Below are 21885 nucleotides of genomic sequence, written 5' to 3' on the forward strand. Positions count from 1 at the left end.
TCTATATTTTGCAACTTCTGGATTTTTATTGTTTTTTGTTCTTTCTTTTCATTCTTTTACTCACAGACATTTAGACAGAATAGACACAGTAAGTTATGTCTATTTTGCTGGCTGTGCCAAACTCAATGTCTTTCCATTCCTTCAATCTAACACTACCTCATCAGTGAAGCTTACCAATGCTAATCAGAATGTTCAGTACCTTACCCAAAGATCTTCTAAAAGCTCTCTGCCTCTGTCGCTGTCGTATCCACACATGAATGTTACCTATGAGTGGAACTATCGCTTGCACAAATCTTGCCTTTAACCTCAGACTTCCTCCCCTTCTCCATCGTTCATCACTGCACCATCACCTTGAACCACCCCTGATTCATCAGCTTCTAAAGAAACAACAGTTCATTGTCAAAACCAATGTTCCTCCATTTTACACATAAACATTTCACTCTTGAGTCTTGATGTCGCCAGCCGCTGTGATGTAAATGTGCTAAACTGTTCCATGTTGTTTCCCCACAGTATTCTCCCAGTATGAGGACTACGTACCTATCTATGACTGATGCCCAAATCAGACACTTTGGGACTGATTTCCAGGTATAGCCTGCCACCTACTGGTACATTCTCAGGGAGGAGCTGACTGGGAGGTTGTCTGAATCCTTTCAGAGCCAAGTGTCTTCATGACCTTTAAACAGTTCACAAACAAACGCCATAGTGCAATGTCTCAGTGTGGGACATTACAGCACAAACAGAATAACAAGTGTTAATTTAACTCAGACCCAAATGGATCCAATTTGGTATTTGTACAAATGGCTAAATTAACACTTAGAATGTTACAGTGTACTCTGAAAGCCCTGCATACGGTTTTGAGTGCAGGTTGATGATACTTGAAACAATGTTGGTGTCATTATGTACAATGATGAATAATGCAGCTCTTACACAAGGATTTATTTTGAGCCAGAAGAGACTATGAAGTCATGTATGGACCTATAAAGAAAATTGTGTGATGACTTGGCCTTTGTGAATATGATGGGACCATGGACAATGTGACTATTTTGATTTCATATTTATGGGTGAAATGAAGTAATTGCCAGTGCCACCTATTGACAGACCTTTGATAGTGACACTTTTACAGTCAGCTAAACCATACAGCTCTAGGTTTCATTTTATTCCTTATAGTGTCCATGTCTCCCTCTCCCAACGAAGAGATGCAACGATGTCCAAACTACAATGAATATGGGTGCATATCTAGATAGATAGTATATCTATCTAAACCCCTCACTAAAAGACAGGACGCAGAGCTGGACGTGGCAGAATTGAAGATTCTCATTAGAAGTTACGAGGATGAACAAGATCAGGAATGACCAGATTGCAGGCACTGGGGATAAAGTAAGGGAGGCGGCGAGTTTGAGATGATTTGGGCATGTGTGACTGTGGAGGACCGATAATGGCTTTATTGCTGACGATGGAGCTGCCAGGCAAGAGGAGAAGAGGAATGCCAAAGGAGGTTTATGGATGCAGTGAGAGAGGGCATGCAGGTGCCTTTTTCATTCAAATAAGTCCCGGATTGTAGCTTTAATGCTTTGAGGACTTTGTGTTCAGGGTGATGAAAGTGAGTTAGGCACCATATTCTTCTCTGCTCAATGTAGCATTTTATTAACATCAAAGAAATGTATACAGATATTATTTTTAAGTGCCAGACAAAGATGCTGGTCCATTGTGATGTCTTTGTTAGTTCTGTTTGCACAGAAAGGTTGCATGTTGGAGCTATCATAAGATTGTGTCTTTTGACCCCCATATTTGTATTTAAGTGAATTACTGTTCATCAGGGATGTTAAATATTAGCTTATAGCTAGCGGAGGGGTAAACTGCCTGTACATTAGCATGTGAAACATTGCCCTTGAAAAAAAAAACTTTTATTTTTTTGTTTGTTTTTGCATTACAGCTACATATTAGTAGCTACTGCAGTGCCCAATCACAGATAATATAGAAATGCACTGGTCATTTGTTTTTGTTTTTTTTAATTTTTTAATTTTCTTCCATGTGGTTATGAACTTATGATGTACAACAAAGTAGCCTATATAGGTTTAACGTGTTTTGTGGTTAAGATTAAGATTACCAGACTGAACTGTTGAAAAGTGTATAGGATAAAAGCCAATATGCTGCTATAACAGCAGTGTAAATCTGTCCTGCATCTGGTAAAACGTGACCACTGTACCACTGGGAAGTTTAGTATTACCCACTCTATAATCCTATTGTGAGTGAAATATGCCAACCTTTTCAGTTCATGAGGTAGGCTACCTTTCATCTCATACTCTCATGCATATGTTTGAGTATCAGGCTGAATTGATATGAATTATTTTATGCATAAACTAAATTAAGCAAATGTGTATGTGTGTGTGAGTTCATAAATATAATTATGTGTTGGTCATAGCATAATACCGTGCCACATAAAAAAAAATACAACATACACAGTATGCTACTTTAGGATGTTATGGTTTTATATCACGTTATCTGTAGTGACATAGCACTATATTTTACAGTCTATGCCTCTATGGCATAGCAGTGGTGGCAATTTTGTGGTGCCACAGATAGAAACCCCATACATTTTTCCTGAATAAATTAGAATATTCCTGAATAAATTCTGAATAAATTATTTTATTAAAGCCTGGAACAAAGCCATCCACCACAGGATGGTGAATCATGCACATAAAACATTTGAAAACCCTACCAAAAATGCTTAAATATGGTAAATAATGTTAAATATTCAAATATTTAATTATGTCAAGTTTTCACTTCATAGTGGAGCAGATTACTGAAACGATCGTTCACTTGATCATACAAGCACCAAATTTGGCACACAAGTGCTTCAGAACCTACTCTCTCAGAAAAGTACGTTGTCCACTTGAAAAAACAAAATGGCCACAATTTTTCAAGATGGCCGCCTTTCAAAATGGTTTTAAACAGTGTTTGAACTATAGTTTGATTGAATAATCCTATTGTGATGGCCTATACATCGAAATGTATGTTTCTGAGTATGAGAAATCCAATTCCGCATTTAGCAAATCAAAATTATTGAATATTATGATGATACAATGGGAATTAAACGAAAAGCTGGGGCAGATTAAGTCAATATTTCATAAGAATCTTTCACTTGGTGGTACAAGCACCAGAATTGGCACACATTGGGCAGTATTATGCGTGTCTTAAGTACCAGGTCTTATGACTTAACTTAAGACCTGGAGGCGTGGTCAATGCTGTTTGGCCACTCAGAATAGCCAAATGGCATTGATCACGCTCCAGGTCTTAAGTTAAGTAATAAGACCTGGTACTTAAGACACGCATAATACTGCCCATTATGTCCAGGATGTACTTTCTATGAAAAGCACATTATCCAGCTGATAATCCAAGATGGCTGCCAGTTTTCAAGATGGCTGCCTCGTCAAATGCAAAAAACAAAACAAAAAGGTTTTCAAAGTAGAATTTAAATGTGTTAATGATTCAAACATCAAAATTAATTTATTCTGACTGTAAGAACTCAATGGTGTTCCAATATGGCCGCCAGTTTGCAAGATGCAGCTATTGCGTGACTCAAAATTTGCGTTTTCGGAAGCTGTCTGACCACAGATATTGTTGAAGGGCAACATCATGCATTGAAATGCTGTGATCAAGCTCTATTGGTTTGTAATTTTGTATATAAGAGTGATGTCAAAGCACAACCAGGACACACTGGTTACATCACTGCTGTGAGACTCAGCATGGGGTTCAGTGTCTGCTTGTAGCGTATAGCTGTAGTTGTGGTTTACTAACTGTTGTAGTGGTGTACTCATTGTAGTTTGTAGTATACTATGCTAATTAGCCCCTGTATATATCTCCACTAGAAGTTTAGTTAGTTGTAGCATTGTAGTTGATAGCCGCACCTGAATTGACAAGATGTGCCAGCGTGGGAGAGCTGAGACAAGGGTAACAGGGATTCAGTTACCTGGATGGTGTACAGATCGCACAGGACTTAAATGGCACTGGATGAACGGTCGTGCTAGGTGTAGGGCACCAGATGCTTGAACCTAGATCAAGGTTCAAGGTTGGACTTTATTGTTACATCTTGTGTACAGGTACATACGAGTAAAACCTATTACAGACGATGCAGCAGCATAGATAGCATAATATTCAAACAACAAAAAACACTGCAAGCACAGCAAACAAAGGGATAGAATAAAGAATACTAGAAAAATAGTAACACATGTGCATGTTTCCCTGTAGTAGCAAAGTTAGGTAAACTTTCGCCCTAGCTGGTTCTTATCAGTTTGTTCATGTATCTGATTGTTTGGGGAAAGAAGCTGTCTGTTTCCAGTGGCTTTGAGACTGTGAAAACGTTTTCCATGTGGCAGCATCTCAAACAGTCTGTGGTTGGGATGGCTTGGGTCCCTCATAATTCCACGAGCTTTGCCGACACAACGATCGTCATACAGGGCTTTGATGGGGGGGAGATCACATCCGCTGCACTGCACTCTTTGAATTTTTGCGTGTCCTTCACCAGGATCATCATCATCGTGGAACGCTGGAGTTTCAGTTGCTAAACATTTGCCCGACAATTTTGGTGATACTTTGTACTGTTTTGCCTCAATGTATCCTCACTGCCACCTCCATCATCCAATCTGGATGAGTCTAACATGATGGGCAACAGGTGCATTGCCTCAAATACGGGGAGACTTCAACTCCTCTTTCGTATCTGTTTGACAGAGGAAACGCTTCCTCCAATCAGTTTTAGTAGCAGAACATCTTGTGTTATACGGTTAAAGGCCAAGGGCTATATCCTTTTACCACCCAACCATACAAAACATCAAAGCACAAATATGTTCAAGCATCTGGTGCCCTACACCTAGCCCGACCATTCATCCATTGCAAGTCCTGTGCGATCTGTACAACATCCAGGTAACTGAATCCCTGTTACCCTTGTCTCAGTTCTCCCACGCTGACACATCCTGTCAATTCAGGTGCAGCTATCAACTACAATGCTACAACTAACTAAACTTCTAGTTGAGATATATACAGGGGCTTATTAGATAGCATTTAGGACACTAAAGTATACAACAAACTACAGTGAGTACACCACTACAACAGTTAGTAAACCACAACTACAGCTAGTACGCTACAAGCAGACACTGAACCCCATGCTGAGTCTCACAGCAGTGATGTCACCAGTGTGTCCTGGTTGTGCTTTGACATCACTCTTATATACAAAATTACAAACCAATAGAGCTTGATCACAGCATTGATGTTGCCCTTCAACAATATCTTCGATCAGACAGCTTCCGAAAACGCTAATTTTGAGTTGCGTAATAGCCGCCATCTTGAAAACTGGCGGCCATATTGGAATTAAATTGACACCATTCTTACAGTTCTTACAGTCAGAATACATTCATTTTGATGTTTGGATCAATGTGTGGATCACACATTTCTGTTCATTAAAGTTTTACTTGTTCATTTGACGAGGTGGCCATCTTGAAAACTGGCAGCCATCTTGGATTTTCAGCTGTATAATGTACTTTTCTTAGAAAGTACATCCTGGACATCATTTGTGCCAAATATGGTGCTTGTACCACCAAGTGAAGGTTTATAATGGAATATGGACTTAATCTGCCCCACCTTATCGTTTAATTCCCATTGTATCATCATAATATAATAATTTTGATGTTCTAAATTCAGAATTGGATTTCTCATACTCAGAAACATATATTTTGATGTATAGGCCATCAAAATAGGATTTTAAAGCTCAATATAGCTCAAACACTGTTTAAAACCACCTCAAATGGCGGCCATCTTGAAAAATGGTGTCCATTTTGTTTTTTCAAGTGGACAACGTACTTTTCTGAGAGAGTAGGTTCCGAAGCACTTGTGTGCCAATTTTGGTGCTTGTATGATCAAGTGAACGATTCTTATGATATATTGACTTAATCTGCTCCACTATCAGCTTTCATTTGTGCGAATCACGTTGTCTTCCTACTTTGGGAGAACCTTTTACCCTGGTGAAAGTCTTATTCATTCCGAAATAACCAATGGGATCCGGTCTAGAGCCCTCCCTCATAACCATAGAGTATATATATAAGCTCATAACTGGTCACTTGCAAACTACTTGCAAATAGGTTGGATCCGTTTCCGTATCCGCTCTAGACCCACACCGGATAGGTGACCTGCAAAACGACTAGATCCCAGTTTAGATCGGTCTAGATTGGAGCGCTAGATTGTCCTTCCCCAGTTTCCATAGCAAAGACCGAGAGTGGGCTGGCCGTAGCTAGCAGCCTAGCCTCCGCCTGTTATCACCCTCACCATGGATATAGAACGGTTGTCTTGTCACATGGCTTACAGTAGATGTTTAGCTACAATCAATAAGTATTAGTAAGTAATAAGTTAGCTCATTAGTGCAGGGTTGTCTAGCGGGGAGGGATGTGGCTGAACAATGGGAAACGTTTTTGGGAGAAAGAGTCGCCCTTCTCGGATAACGGAGCAAGACAAAGCTGTCCTGGTGAGTAAAGGCTTGTCCGTTTACTTACAGTAAAAGCCGATGACAGACAGGCTAGCTGATGGATTAAGTTCAACGTGAGTTAATTTACCTACACAGTGTAGGTAAATTAACTCACGTTGAATTTACACTGGATTTAGATATAGACGGACTGAGTTGTCAATAACACAACAGTTGAGATGTGAAGTTAGCATGGATTGGAGAGCTATAACATTTTTTCAGCAACCATGCTATGGATGACAATATCAGTCAATTTCTGAGTTCAACTGCAAAACTCTGCATTTAGCAAAAACATGGCAGACATTCACACCACACCTTGTTTGTTGAACTTGAACTAGTATATGCCAGCCTGCATGCTATTCCTGTAGACCTGCAGTTGTCTGTGTTTTTCTAGCAACTGAAACAGCAGAGAGATAAGCTCAAGCAGTACCAGAAGAGAATCACCCTGCAGCAGGAGAAAGAGAGGCTTCTTGCCAGACAGCTGCTGAAGGATGGGAGAAAAGAGTAAGTATCATATCATGTGTCTTTTTTTTAAAGACTTCAATGACTTTGAATTGTCTGGCAGTGGTTATTCAACTATTAATTTACATAAAGAACTTCTCAAATGCACTGTACAGTAAAAACTCCAGATGTGCGAGTGACTTAGCTGGAACAGCACAGTGGTCTCTAATTGTATCATGTGGTATATGTCTAGCCGCAATTTGCAACTCTAGATTTTTTTTATAAATGTGATGAATCTAGAGTTGCAATACCCTCCATTGACTCCCCACTCATCCAATTTGCGCTTGCGATCTGCTTGTCTTAAACGACATTAAACTCACCAACATTGCAGCTGTAGCCCAAGCTTGAATTATCCTCTTTCAATCTGCCGAGCTTGTTTTTCATAAAAATCCCCCATAGACATGTTATGAGCTACTTTCTGTCAAGAAATTCTGTGCAAGTGGTTCTTTTTCTAAGTGTTGGAGTTTGGATGCGCTCGTTTTCATTAAGGGGTCGCGCTGCTGCCTCCTGCATTATGTGCAAATGCGAAACAGATGGCATGCAGGGCCGTTCAGTGACTTACGACGAGCTTTCAAACTTCCAAACACTTAGAAAAATAATCACTTGCACAGAATTTCAAAAAAAATCTAGAGTTGCAAATTGCGGCTAGTATATGTCCTGCCATGTATGTAATACCAGCCATTCTAGCCCTAGAATGTCTCTGTTACATTTTACATACAGTTGGCACAGTATTCCACATAGATCCACATAGAGCCATAGATCAGTGTCGTATACTTGTGGTTGCAGGAGAACGGCGGCATAAATGTGATAAATGCTCCGTTTGTGCATCTTTCATTTCTAGGGTGCAAGTGATCTATGCCGTGATACAGAATTTACAAAGTATATGAATGATCAGACATTCTAGGTCTACAGCCATTCTAGAGCTAGCTTCATAATCATGTTTTTTTTCCAATGTTATTCGTCCCTACAGGAAGGCACTGCTACTTCTTAAGAAGAGGCGATACCAGGATAAGCTGCTAGACAAGACTGAAAATCAGATTTCAAATCTAGAGCACATGGTAGGCAGTAGGCGGCTGTATTGCTCAAGGAAAATAAAGTAACGTTGCATCACGTTTTTCAGTTGAAAATCTGTTGTTGAGCTATACTTGCCAAAGTATAAAAGAGATGCCAGCAGTGAATGTGCCGATTTCTTACATAAAATATAGAAATATGAGCTCTCCTGCTGGGCACAGCTGACTTTGAGCTCCTAGCCCCTTTCGGGACCCTCGGTTACCTTTTCTGAAGTTTGGACGTCGGTACCCTAGGCTCCCTGATCACTTATTCTACTCTCCATAGGATGCAGATTTACCCACTCTCTGTTCACAGAGAGCCGTGCCGCCGCTTGAGTGTTGGTGAGACGTTTCAAAGATGCATAACACAGCTATAGGAAACGTGTGCAAAACGGCATTAACCGCCGATGCCGTTAAGTATTTTTAATCTTTTTATTTTTTATTTTTTTTCTTCGCTGAACTTCTCTCTCCTCTCTCTTCCTTGACTTCCCCTTGTACCGCCTCCCGAGCGGCGACTGGCTAGCTGCGCGTCCCTACGTTATTGCCTCGCACCTACCACCCTGCCCTGGTACGGGAGGTGGTACAAGGGGAAGTCAATAAGGAAGTCAAGGAAGAGAGAGGAGAGAGAAGTTCAGCGAAGCAAAATAAAAATAAAAAGATTCAAATACTTAACGGCATCGGCGGTTAATGCCGTTTCGCACATGTTTCCGTTGTCTCCTGCATCTTTGAAACATCTCACCAACACCGAAGCGGCGGCGCGGCTCTCCGTAACCGAGCGTTCCAAAAGGGCCTATGAGCCACCTAGAGCAGCGGAGTCCACTAAAGACTACAACTCACTTATTTACGGGGGTGTCACTCACAGTGTTGGGCATCGTTACTGTCTAAAGTAACGTTATGTTACTGGATTACTGCCTATAAAAATAATCCTGTTACGTTACAAATTACCTTCTGAGAAAAGTAACTCGTTAGATTATTTTTGCGTTATTTTTACATTACCGACCATTAAAACCCATGCACCTCGAGAGAAAAAATGACAACTGCAGCCTACCAGTGTTGTGGAACTTGCATTGATGTCGATCTCCTCCTTTCCCCAATAAATTCAAAAATAGTGTGAACAACAGAATGTAAACAAGAGCCATGTGTCTGTGTGAGCTGTGACACACCAAAAGTGGTGAAATATTGAATCCTGTTCCTGTAGGCTACATTAGAATCATTACGCAATCACCACAGACTGCAAAGCATAATTGGTCACTGATGTCCGTGTAACAATTGGGACACGGTGCATGCTCGCAGCAGCCTGTCGCTTCTCTGTGACACAGAGAGAGTCTCAGAGAACTCAATCATTCAGGAAACAGCACAACATGTGTCAGATGGATTATTTTTCCTTTGTGGCAACAGAAAATAAATAAATATATATATATATATAGGTCTTAAAAGTAACTAGTAACAGCATTGTTTTTGTAAAAGGTAACTAGGTAACTGATTACTCTATTTGCAAACTAACTCGTTAGGTTACTCCCAATACAAGTAGTTTCGTTACATAACGGCGTTATAAATAGCGCCGTTACACCCAACACTGGTCACTCCTACCTTAGCTTGGACATTTCGCGGAACTCCAGACTGCAGTGCCAGAAATCAGCCTAGGCTATCTGACCCCATTAATATGCAATAATTATCATAAACATGTAGATGCATGGGCATTTCAAGTAAACCAAATAGTCTCACTAACCTGAGTGAAAGTTGAGGTATTACATATTTTATTCATCAGCATTTACATGTATTTCTATTTACATATTACTTTCAGTTTTTATTTTGTTCTTTTGATTGGGACATTCATGTTAATGATTGTGTAGTTAAAGGTGCTGTGAGTTGTTGATCTTTTGTTATAGTAACTGTTTTTTTGTTATAGTAACTAACTGTTAAATAGCTCTATATTCTGACAGCAAACATTGCTAGAGTCTCTAAACTGAGTCTAGAGTGTTGAGTAACAGGGGTCTCCCCATCTCTCCAGTTTTAAAGGAGAATTCCATGCTAGAAGGCTTTCTTACCGTGCCTTGCAGTTGTTAGGTCCACACCAAAGTGGTCCAGGTGTCATTTTGTGCAAAAATGCATTATTGGCTATTTCCCCTACCCCACCATAAGCCCTGAATGGGGTGCTGGGTTTTAGTCCTAATTCCATCGTTCGAAAATCATTTTTTTGGTATAAATCCTCTCTTAATAATGTCAACAGTATGTGTCGCATGACACTTTACTGCATAGTAACCCCGTTGCTGTGTTCCAGCCGTAAAGCGTGAAGTCTCGACTATCGCGAGATCTCGCGAGCTCCATCCACTTGCATATCATATCCTGAAGAAGGCAACTTGTTTGTCAAAACGTTGGTAACAATAAAAAGTCTTGTTGGCATTGTGACCACGAGCTGTGCGACCTCCTTTCTATTTTAAAGTCTGAACCTCTAGTGTGGCAGGTGTTTGTTGTTTTAATATAATATGTTAAACCATTAACATATTAATAAGGACGGGAACCCCCTTTTGTTACTATACCTCTCAGGACGGTAACCCCTTTTGGGCTAGTTGTTGCTATGTTCAGTATATAGCAAAATATATATATATTTTTTAGAAGAATTTAGAAGGTGTTTTTAGAATCGGCCTCAGTCCTAAATGGGTTGGTTACTTTAAGCTCTATACTTTGTTGACCAGGGTCCCTCCCAGCGGTGTTTTTCCATATACACCAAATCTCTGCTCTGCTTGTTTATTTCGTTTGTTTGCCTATTTTTGGTATGCTATGGTCCATGTATTTAAAAATGCAAACATTTCTCAACAGGTTCAAGACATTGAGTTCATCCAGATTGAGATGAAAGTAATTGAGGGGCTGAAGGTCGGCAACGATTGTCTCAAGAGCATGCATGAGGTAATATATTCCTTTACTATGTGTATTTGCCTGTTTTAATCATTTGGAAATGTGACCCTAAAGGTCTTTGCACACTGGACGTTTTCAGAGCATGTAAAAAAGAAAATCGACCTCAGTTTATGTCAATCACGTTTGCACACTACCACCGAATACTTGATCCATATAAAGCTTTTTCTCACCGGGGTCGAGTTCGGTAGGCTCTACTAGGCTGTGTCCTAGAGCCACCATACTTGTTTTTGTTTTGTTTCTGCCAACATGCTCGTTGAAGAGCACAAAGTACTTTACGAAAAGCAACATGCATTGCAGATTTCAAAGACACGGAGTCTTGCACGCGTCTGCCCGCGTGGGTGTGAAAATAGGCAGCAGCGCGCACACACACACACACACATACACACACACACACACACACATACACACACAGCGAGAGAAACCAAGAGAGAGATATAGAAAAACACGGTGACATCGCATCTAATCAACTTCTAGTGAAGCAGGCAGGGACCCACACTATAAGCTCTTATATAAAACTGTGTTGTACATTACACTTTTTCAAAAATTATGATCGGATCAGGGGATCATCTTCACTGCTACTGCTCCACTCCATTTTGTTCTTTGAAAACATTGCATGAATATAAATAATATGCATCGCATTCAATGTGCAAGGATGTTTTGCGTGACCTTTTTGCGAAAACACATACCAATGTGCAACCACCTTACCTTACCCTTTCATGTGATAATTCAACCTTTAAGCTGTTGTCAGTCAGTCAGTAGTACCATACACAACCATACACACATTATTTCAATATCAACTTTGCTACAAGCATGTGTGATCTCTGGTGGGTGATTGTGAGTTTTTAGTTAGCTTAGCCTGTGCATATTGTTTGAGGATTAAAGGATTAAGAGGCAAATCCTTGACTACAGCAGTGTGGCTGCACCATATCCTTGGAAACCGTGTTCACATCTTGCTCAGAACATTCTCTCACCTCACAAGTCAACCAAGGAAAATAAATTGTCATTTGTTAAAATATGCTTTTATTTAAATAGCCATATACTATTTGCTTGACCACAATGTTTATAATGTTATTTAGATCGCATTTTGTTTAGTGTGAGAAGCTGGGTTTGATCTTCACCTGAAATGCTAGTTACTTTGTAGCTTTTAAATATCGTTCTTCACACTATATTTACTTGACCATTTACACTATAATTGGTTGACTAGAGTTCATTCCATTTACTCCAGTCCGCTCTCTTGATAAGAGCGTCTGCTAAATGCCTAAATTATAAATTGAGTATCCTTGTCACGATTGTGTGCCCTGTCCGGTCCAGTGTGCCCTGCTGTGACTATGCCCAGTGTGTTTGCCCAGTGAGTATAAAGAAGGATAGAGACTGAACGATAGAGTTCTGAGTTCCTGCATATGGGTCCAAAAACACCCGGTTCCTGACGATCCTTGTCTTGTTCGTGCAGGTCATGTCCATTGAAGATGTGGAGAGAATCATGGATGAGACACAGGAAGCTATTGAGTATCAGAGGGTAAAACTAATTTTCTCATTGCCCACCACATAATTGATGTCAGGCACTAGCACACTGAGCTGTTGCTTCCTGTATAATTTTGTCTAGTGATCCTGGAATCAGCCAAATTGCCAGGCTCAAGTTCTGCCACCTAAGATGTAGTCATTAAAACTAAAAACTGAATTCCTACTTCATGAATTGCTGTGTGATGGGACCGCCATTTTGTTTAATTTTAATTCAGATGTTGGGAGGATGCAGTTTTATTATATTAAATCTTATGGAGACATTTCTCCGCAATCTTCGACAGACTGACCAATTAAAAAAAATGCATTTAGTCTGTAATAAAACCAGAAATTGGACATAAAGGGAAATTATACTTTAACTTGGTTGGTCAGCAAAGAATTCTACTGTGCCGTCATGCACATCTAATACACAATTACTTTGTTGTGACAGCAAATCGACGAGATGCTGGCTGGGTCTTTAACACAGGAAGATGACGATGCTGTTCTAGCAGAGCTGGAAGCTATCACTCAGGTTGGTGTCCATATGCTTTTGCTGCCTTAATGTATCGAGGGCAAGGTAAATTTGACTGAGCATTTACTGTGTGCTCTTATAAACAACGTAGCTTCACATTCATTCATTGACATGCTATCACCCAGGATGAGTGCCCACAACCACACATTTTTACCTGAGTTCATCCACAAGAGCACTTAGGTGATTAGGTGGAGACTCCCGTCCAGGACAGGCTTCAGAGTTCCTCCTCAGAAGACTTGGCTCAGGTCTATACTATGGTTCGGTGTTTCACTGTGTTCCTAGTGTCACCTTTCAGCATAGCTCCTAATGGAACATTAACCCTAAAACAAATATATGGAGATGATGTTACATTTGATGGTGTACATTAAAGAGCACCTTACTGGGAGGGGTTGTCCAGGGATTCGAACTGACAACCATCTAGAAATAAGTCCACTACCCTCACCCGGTTCCACAGATAATGTAAATTGTATGAGAATAACAATCAGTGACTTTCGAGCTTATTTATAATGGAAGTGCATGGTATTGGATGGCAATCAAAAAAACATTCGAGGCACTCTTGATTATTATACAATAAAAATCCTTTATTAAATTATGGATTCACTGGCGCGTTTTGACCAGGAGTGAAGTGACAGGGTATGTCACCTACCCTAATGAATCCTCTCCGATTCACAGGGTATGTCACCTACCCTAATGAATCCTCTCCGATTCCAATGTGGCACCATGATTTTAAAAGGATTTTTATTTTATAATAATAAATAAGAGGGTGTCCTTTCAGCTGCCACACAGACCTCCATTATAAGTAAGCTGGAAACACATTGTTTTTATTCTTACTTTACTACTTTACTTGCTCAAGTTGCTTTCTTTTCTTTTTGTTTTTTACTTGCAGTGCTAACACTATTGGGCCTCATGCGCCAATAAGTTCCTAACTTTTCCTCTTACATTTCTTCCTAAGTGAATTCCTAAGAGAAGTCCAGTCAGATTCATGAAACGTTCTTAAGTAGGCAGAATTGTTCGTAAGCATGTTCTTATGATGATGAATCCAAATCCTCGTAACTTGAAGGGGTGTGCCAGTTCATTCAAATTATCATAGGTAGACGCCCCACATATCCTAATTAGCATCCTAATTACCATAGGGAACCGCCCCACCAATCCCATATAAGGCATTGGGAATTCACTTTCCTACCTGTGTTCACCCAGGTGGGTGTAGTTTTGCATGACTCCATGACCTTGCCTGCAGTCACACCTGTGTGTGATTGCAGCTCACAGGACCTCACACATAGAAATAAAGTTGAGTGAAGTCAAGAATACCTAAACTAAAGTCTAAATATGGTGGAACACCAGACTCCAAACATTAAAAATCAATAATACTGTGGAGGTACTGAAGTGAACAGAAATGTTCACATTTTCAATATTTCAATATTTTAATATTTTCAATATTCATGAATGTATTTTATTATTTATCTCACAATAGTCAACTGGGGGGGGGGGGGTGATGGCGGGGGGGGGGGGGGGGGGTGTTATGTGGTGGGTATGGTGCGTTTGTTTGGGTTGGGTTGTGAACTCTAAACCAGTGGTTCTCAAACATTTTCATGTCAAGGTCCCCCCAAATTGACATGCATTCTGAAGACCCCCATATGAAAATATTTTCTGCTAGGGTAATGTTTTGAAGATTTATCAAAATGTTTTGAAAATAGCCGATCTACAAGCACAAAATGGGCAGTAATGGGACGCGTTTGTGAGCTTGTATATTGGCTATTTTCAAAGTATAAAATGGGATTAAAGTGGTATAATATTCCATATTTTGCTGTGGACTGCCTGGAACTTCCTAAAGGACCCCTTGAGGTCCTCAGACCAAACTTTGAGCATCATGCAGATGGCGCTGTTTTCCCTTGATATTTTCAGATTGCACTTAAGAACGAAAAAGGCACCCTAAGAGTGCCCCACAGTGTGCGTAGATTCTGTTCTTACCTACGAACAAATCACAGCTAAGAAAACATTGAGGGATCCCAAAACCTTCTTAAAAACCTCCTAAGTGGGTCTAAGAACAAATTTCCTCTTAAGAACTTCTTAAGAACGGTTGGCGCATGAGGCCCATTGTTCTTAACCTAGTGCAGCACTCCCTACTTCAATGTAATTTTTTGTCTTTTTTAAAAAAAGTAAATAAATAACAATACAAATATTATAAAAAAAAGGTTACCATAACGTTACCAGAACTTGGTAGTACACCAGCATATTTATGGTAATATTGGCGCCAACAGATAAGTGATACAGACAGATTTTATTATTATCTATTGTCTGTGTTACTGTTACAGGGAGAAGATGTAACACTTCCAGATGTCCCTACTGAACCACTGCCAGAGGTCCAAGATGCAGCTAAACCTAAGCCAGGTTGGTATTAGCTGTTCGTCACTTTCTTATATGTAGGGATGCACCGATATGACATTTCTTGGCTGATACCGATGTTTAAAATAACAAGTTAGGCCGATACTGAATATGTTTATTTAGTTTTTGTTGTTTTTTATTTCCCCCTTTTTGTGCCAGGGAAACAAATCCATCTTCAATCAAATAAATAAATGTTCACTGTTTAGATTATACAGCTTGGTAGGCTGCAGATAACCAACATAGCCATTAGCCAACGCAAAATGTATGCTTATCAACAACAGATAAATATCTGCTACTGTCAGTTTTATTTGCAGATACCAAAATTGTCCGATACCGGCAAATATCGGCCGATACCGATATGTGGCCGATACATCGGTGCATTCCTAGTTCTATGCCGTCATACAATCACCTGCACTTATTAAAAAAAAGGATCCCACACCCCTACAGTATATACTGTGAGGATGACCATTTGTTTGTCTTTGATTCTGTTTTCTAGAGAGGAAACAAGCCAAGAACAAGTTGGACAGAGAGATGCTGACTGCGTAGCACACTGGATTTGGTCTTTGACTCCTAGAATGCATGGAGCAGACATGCTGTTGTCTCATTGATTCTCTTACTTACAGTATTTCATCTTCGAGGAAAGGAAGCTGTGTGTTTTTGAGAGGATACACAATGGTCCTTCACTTATTACAGAAGACTAGCACACTAGCTGTGCTCTTGTATCTTACTTTTATTTTATAACAAATAATGAACTACATATTGCAAATAAGTTTATTTTGTTCTTTGTATGAGTTGCATTGTAAGTATTTATTAGAATGATGGGAGTACTTTTAGATGTTTTACATATTAAAGTCAAGTGTGGCAAACAACATTTTGATGGTTTTGTTGTTGATTTTTGTAAAAAATTATAATATTTTATCTTTTTGTTAGAATTATCTCAATTTATCTAAATTATAGCTCAACCTACAGTTAGAATGGAGAATTTGCATGCATTGACCAGAGGGGGGCACCACTCTCCAAGGTTTTATGTTTTGTTGGAACTAAAACAGGTCAACATTCACACCCAGTGATGTGTGGCATTATTGGCAGAATGTAAAAGCCACTTGTAGATATGTGGGAAACCCTAACAAATCTTATCTTCAGCTGCCAATACACTGTTTACAATCTTAATGGGGCTCTCAAGAATCTAATTAGGGTGTACGTCAAACTACAACCCGGTCCTTCCTAACCCTAATTATCCACTGTGAGAAAAATATATAAAGTATACTTTTCGTGCTACTGAAAACAATTGAGAGTGGAACTGAGCTCACATAAAACAATTATACCTATTAATATTGACTTGGCAGTTAAGATACATTTTTTTGTTGGCTCAAATGATTTAATCATGATGGAAGCATATTTATCTTTTATTACACACTTGATTAGAAAACAGCACATGCACAAGCCCTTTTTCACCTGACACACATTATATATATATCCATCCATCCATCCATCCATCCAGAGAGAGAGAGACTTTATGGAACTTCAGTTGGGGGGTGCGTGCAGTGCTGCTACAGGGTACTGTATGTGTTTCATGATTAGGCGGCTAACTGCAATCTGCATAGGTTTTTTAAATTCGTTTTTTGTTGCTTGATAAAACTTGTTTTTCGAGGGTTGGTTCAATCATTCATTGATCCATTCTACCAATAAGTATGACTTTTGCATAATAAATAAACAATGGGAAGGCAGTGATTCATTCAGGCACCTAGCGAGGCGGCGCATCAAATCTCTACCTCTGACAAGACACAGCGACGCTCCACGTTCAGTAGTAGCTACTAGAGTAGAGGCTGCGTTGAGTTGGAGTGCAGGGTGCTTTAGAAAGCGCAGCCAGCGTTTTATTCTTTCATACTAGTGTACGCGAGTTAGCTTTTCTGTTAGCTGTGCGATCGAGCCAGTTTATTTACGTGTATATATTTTGCATTTTACGTGGATACCTTTTTTTCTATCAAGGATAATACTGTTTATGGTCTTGGCTGAAGATTTCAAGATGTCTCGCACCGACGAGGTCCACCGCGTAACAGAGAATGTCTACAAGGTAAGTGTTGTTCAACTAATTAATAAAGTTTTCACCTTCGCGATACATACAGTTACATTGTATTGATTCAAGACCAGGCCATCGATACTATGCCAATGTGTCAAATATAAATTTGCTCAGCCATTCTTCGATCATCAGCGCATTTCGCCTCATGATCATTTTACGATAGAGCCAGAGGTATCAGAGTATACCGAACGAGGGGCAGCTATCTACCTGATCAGATCAGTTAAGTTATCAATCCTTTAATTACTCTGTCAGTGCCACAACAAATCCAAATGCATTTAAGTTTTGCTCATATAGTTGTTTGCCAAAATGCCTTGATCTTTCTAGAATTTAAATCTCTCTCTCTCTCTCACACACACACACACTAGCTTATTTATTAACCATTGAGCTTTCAGTGTATTGCTGACTTGCTGTGATGTACCTATCACCATTTTATTTGTCTAGTGCTTTTACATGATGTTTGAACAAACTACATTTGCTGGAGTAGAGGGATTCCAGGAGTTAGTTTTGGGTGGGCAGGTCAGCTGTGTTGCAACAGGTAGCCAAACATTTACCCTATAGGGATTTCAACATCCAAACCTGTTCTGCAAAAATATTTCTCTCGCTCCCCCCCTCCCTCCCTCTCTGACTTATGCTCTCATTTTCTATACCTGTCCAGTCACGATTAATAGTGTTTGAAAGTCTAATAGAACATGTTAACGCACAGGAATGACTCCAAATGTGACAGCCCCCTGTGCATACTGTATTAGTATAGATTTGATAATTATAACAAGATTTGTGATTTTTAAGTTACATTGAAATTGATGGACAAAAAGTTCAACTTGGGTCTACATTAGACACCTGGATGGATTAGCTACAGTAGGAAGTTACTTTCCTTTCAAAATTGAACCATTTGTTTCCAACACTCTGTTGCCATGTTCCAGACTGAAAAGCACGGTCGATGCCAACAAAATGTTGACATGACTGAGGGTGCCACACCTGTGTTGGCACTGGGATTCTTTAGCGAAAAAAATGTCCCCACTGCCCTGGTGGTCACCGGTCTGACTGTTACCCTAAACCACCACTATTTCCTCTTTAAAGAAGGCCATACTCCAAAAATAGGATGAGGGGAGCTGCTCAATTCTCTATAGGGAATATGGCCATCTATCAGAAAGGAGGTCAGATGAGCAGAGAGTTGTCAAGGATGAGTGACTACTGACTAGTGCTTCTTTTAGAGCCACCAGGGGAAGGGGACTATCTGTGCTAAATTGTTTACAAAGCCAGATCTTATCCAATACTCTATGCATTCTACCTATTCTGATGGTCTGTATAGGCTACGTTGGACATGTGATCCTTCGGTAGAACCGGAGGTGGCACTGACTCAAGCGGTAGAGTTTCATGAACTTGATGAAGCCCTGCATGGGCGAAATGTTGTTTGGTTAAATTAGCAGTCTATCGTGTGCGGACATTCCCTTTTTTCTTCAGGCAATGCAAGTTGCCATCTTTGAATAGGTACGAATCCCGGCTCCTGGCTTTGTGTTGAAGTGTCCTTGAGCAAAGACACTGAATCCATAACTGCTACCAATGAGCAGGTTGGTGCATTGCCTCCAGCATCAGTGTGTCGATGTGAATTAGTGAAGGTAAATTGCACATGTGCGCACTGCATCGCACCATTTGAAACCTGCATTGTGTCTGTGTGGATTCTCACCCCAGCAGTGGTTGTTGGCTACTGAGAATCTCTACTCAGACCTGTTGACACCTCAGTCCACTGGTGGGTAGTGATGTGGAGACGAGAGAGACGGCATCACTGCCAAACCAGGGATCTGGCATACGGCCTGACAGCACAGAGCACATCGTTTCTCAGTTCTACCCAGCCCTGTAGCTTTGCATTAGGAAGGGAAGGGGTTCATTTGTTAAGACCCCAAGACGCATATATTAAATAATAATGTCGATTGTATATAGGCTATAGTCTTTCACAGGACTGGTAATGGACAGTGTATTTTATTTGATTAAATACTCTCCAGTGACAAGTTGTTTGAGTTTTTGGCTCCATATACTGCTATTATTTTATCAATCTGGGGTTAAGACCACACTGTCCACTTTAATTTGGGGGTGGGTATTAATGAATATCTCAAATGGACCCGTTAAAAGGACCAGACGCATTTAGACAGATTCTATTCAGTAATCACACTTTTTTTTTAAATCACACAATTCTCTTCCCAGCCTTTTGGCATATCAGCTGCTATGATGTATGTTTGGCTCTAGATTACACAGAGCCAGTATGGACTGGAGTACAATTGGTTGTCTAAATAAATCCAAATGGACAAAGGTCTGCCGCTGCGTTGTCAAGCCAACTATGATTCATTCATCATGCTTGTTGTTTCTTCCTAATCTGATATGACGCAATATTGGTAGGGAGAACAAACAACCTTTTTGTAAGTAAATCATGAGATCATGTGTACCTTCAGTTTCAGGATCTGGGAGAACTTGTTTACTTGTTGTTTAATAACCTTTGCAGTCAATACTATCTACTGCTGCCTGCTTCCTGATAGCCATGTAGTCTGTCATGTTTGTGATTTTTGAGGCTTGTTCACCTCTTATGGCTCTTTGTTACACGGCTGTGGCGCTAAGATGAAAATAACACATTAGTATAAATTAGGCTCACGACGAGTCATTGCTTTGATTTATCATTGATTGTAACCTAAATCTGTCCATCGTTTCATGCCAGAGTAGGAACAAAAACATCTGTCCAAATCCTTGCAGAGCTGAGTATTTGAATCCCCATGGTGGCAGGTTATAGTACTGTAGATAGCATTCCATTGTGTGTGCTTGACTGCTTGCGTGATCATCTGTCTTGTCTGTTCACTTGAGGAATAGTGGGGTAGAGAACTAACTATATTAGGCTTAGCCGATATTTGCTTTTTCTAAACAATATCAGTATTCAATCATGCAGCCAATTTGTCCTGAATTTTAACCATATTAGGCTTGGTGTCGCTATTTTAGGCACAAACTAAGGTATTTCCAAAATAGCCAATCTACAAGCTCACAACATGTTGCAATGCATTCTGAGCTTGTAGATCTAGAATTGGAAGTGATTTTGCACTTTTCGACTATCGGTCAAAACATTGATAATCGGTGGTCTCTTCAAATTCTGCTTCAGACCCACAAATCTGGCATCAGCCAGGCTCTATTCACAGCAGGCTTGGCTCTAGGATGAAATGACTGAGGGGGCAGTTGAAAATGTCGTGGGGGCACACATCATTTTTATTTAGTAAAAAAAACTATATGTACATAAAACTTTAACTGAAAGGGAAGAATTTGCAACTGAGGGTGCTAGGCCCACACTGGCACCCCTGTGGCACTGGGCCTGAGGGTGCTAGGCCCACACTGGCACCGCTGTGGCACTGGGCCTGATTCACAGTTGGTGGAGACAGTAGGAGGGTTGTACTGTACAGATGCTGAGTGATCACAGGGGGAGGAAAGGTGTGTGTAGGTGTGTGTGTGTTCAACAGGGCAGGGTTTGTAAGCACAGTGAGGACAGGGTGTGAGTTGGAATCCCATTGTTGGTTTGGTAAAGTCTAAAGGCACTCCTCGACGTGTCGATGCCAATCGAAAGGCAACAATCCAGTGAACCTTAGCAACCAAGCATGATCCATCTGTGATTCACTTCAACTGTCCCTCAGTCATGTAGACAGGGAGGCATTTTCCAGACATGTCGATAAGGACCTAGTCATCCGTGCATGTGCTGACCAGCTGAGGAAGATCTTTCCGTCTGACACACCGTGTCATGCACATGCATTGTGTGTCACAGTGTTAACAGTGATCTCCACCAGCTGTCTGTGTCACCGGCAGGCAGCTCCTGCACGTCAGGGTCATGTGCAATAGTGCACTACCAGGACCAGGCCAAGCCTCTTAAGGCTGCTGTCACATCAAGTCCTGCTGTGGGTACGTGCGTGCGCACGCGTGTCCAGTCTGGTACCTTACCCTGTAAAGTTCAAGTGTACTTAGTACCCAGTGTTGTCTCGTTTTGCACTAGGAGGGTTTTGGATGATATGCCCTGCCCTGGGAGGTTTAGGATGTGTACCATCTGTGCCAGTCCTCAGGACAACACTGCTGCTCATTCAGCACACTCCGAGTCTGTCAACATAACTGGGGTACAAACAAAACAACAACATGCTGCTACTTCTTTCCCAAATAGTAACTAAGTTAATCAAGTATTTGACACATCACACTCTGGATCTACTGGTCTATGATATGAAGTCCTGACTGATATGGCTGGTGGTCACTTAAGTTAAATTAACCACATGAGCCACAGCAACCCTATTCTGGGCATAATGGCATATCATAACAAAAGGTGAACATTTGACAATTGTATATGAGTAGGATTTAACATTCAGAAATGTGTTGACCTATATAATTACTCACACTTACCAAAACAGCTTTT

General features: G+C 40.5%; 3 protein-coding genes across 7 annotated transcripts in view; all 3 read left to right on the forward strand.

Moving 5' to 3' along the window:
- Positions 1–939, forward strand: part of ttyh2l (tweety homolog 2, like) — a 49565-nt gene extending 48626 nt beyond the window's left edge. Inside the window, exon 14 of the mRNA XM_079519652.1 lies at positions 511–939. Within this exon, the coding sequence (XP_079375778.1) occupies positions 511–591 (81 nt within the window). The 3' untranslated portion in view covers positions 592–939. The remainder of the gene's footprint in view (positions 1–510) is intronic.
- A 5215-nt stretch (positions 940–6154) lies between these two features.
- On the forward strand, positions 6155–16256 carry LOC306936930 (charged multivesicular body protein 6-like). The gene is made up of 8 exons (XM_079520591.1): positions 6155–6511; positions 6903–7012; positions 7980–8067; positions 10879–10965; positions 12425–12490; positions 12923–13003; positions 15316–15391; positions 15882–16256. The coding sequence occupies exons 1-8, from the start codon at positions 6446–6448 to the stop codon at positions 15929–15931; spliced, it is 624 nt and encodes a 207-aa protein (XP_079376717.1). The 5' UTR covers positions 6155–6445; the 3' UTR covers positions 15932–16256.
- Positions 16257–17136: 880 nt separating this feature from the next.
- Positions 17137–21885, forward strand: part of LOC306936152 (BAR/IMD domain-containing adapter protein 2-like) — an 85219-nt gene continuing 80470 nt past the window's right edge. For all 5 annotated transcript variants that reach the window (XM_079519625.1, XM_079519623.1, XM_079519624.1 and 2 more), the window contains exon 1: positions 17137–17459. In XM_079519625.1, coding sequence (XP_079375751.1) covers positions 17388–17459 — 72 coding nt within the window. In that variant the 5' untranslated portion in view covers positions 17137–17387. The remainder of the gene's footprint in view (positions 17460–21885) is intronic.

The sequence above is a fragment of the Electrona antarctica genome, assembly GCF_951216825.1.
Source record: "Electrona antarctica genome assembly, chromosome: 14".
NCBI lineage: Eukaryota > Metazoa > Chordata > Actinopteri > Myctophiformes > Myctophidae > Electrona > Electrona antarctica.

Coding starts and splice junctions, on each gene's coding strand:
- LOC306936930 (XM_079520591.1), top strand. CDS start 6,446: ATGGGAAACGTTTTTGGGAGAAAGAGTCGCCCTTCTCGGATAACGGAG. Junction 8,068..10,878: donor TTTCAAATCTAGAGCACATG/GTAGGCAGTAGG, acceptor ATTTCTCAACAG/GTTCAAGACATTGAGTTCAT. Junction 12,491..12,922: donor AAGCTATTGAGTATCAGAGG/GTAAAACTAATT, acceptor TTGTTGTGACAG/CAAATCGACGAGATGCTGGC.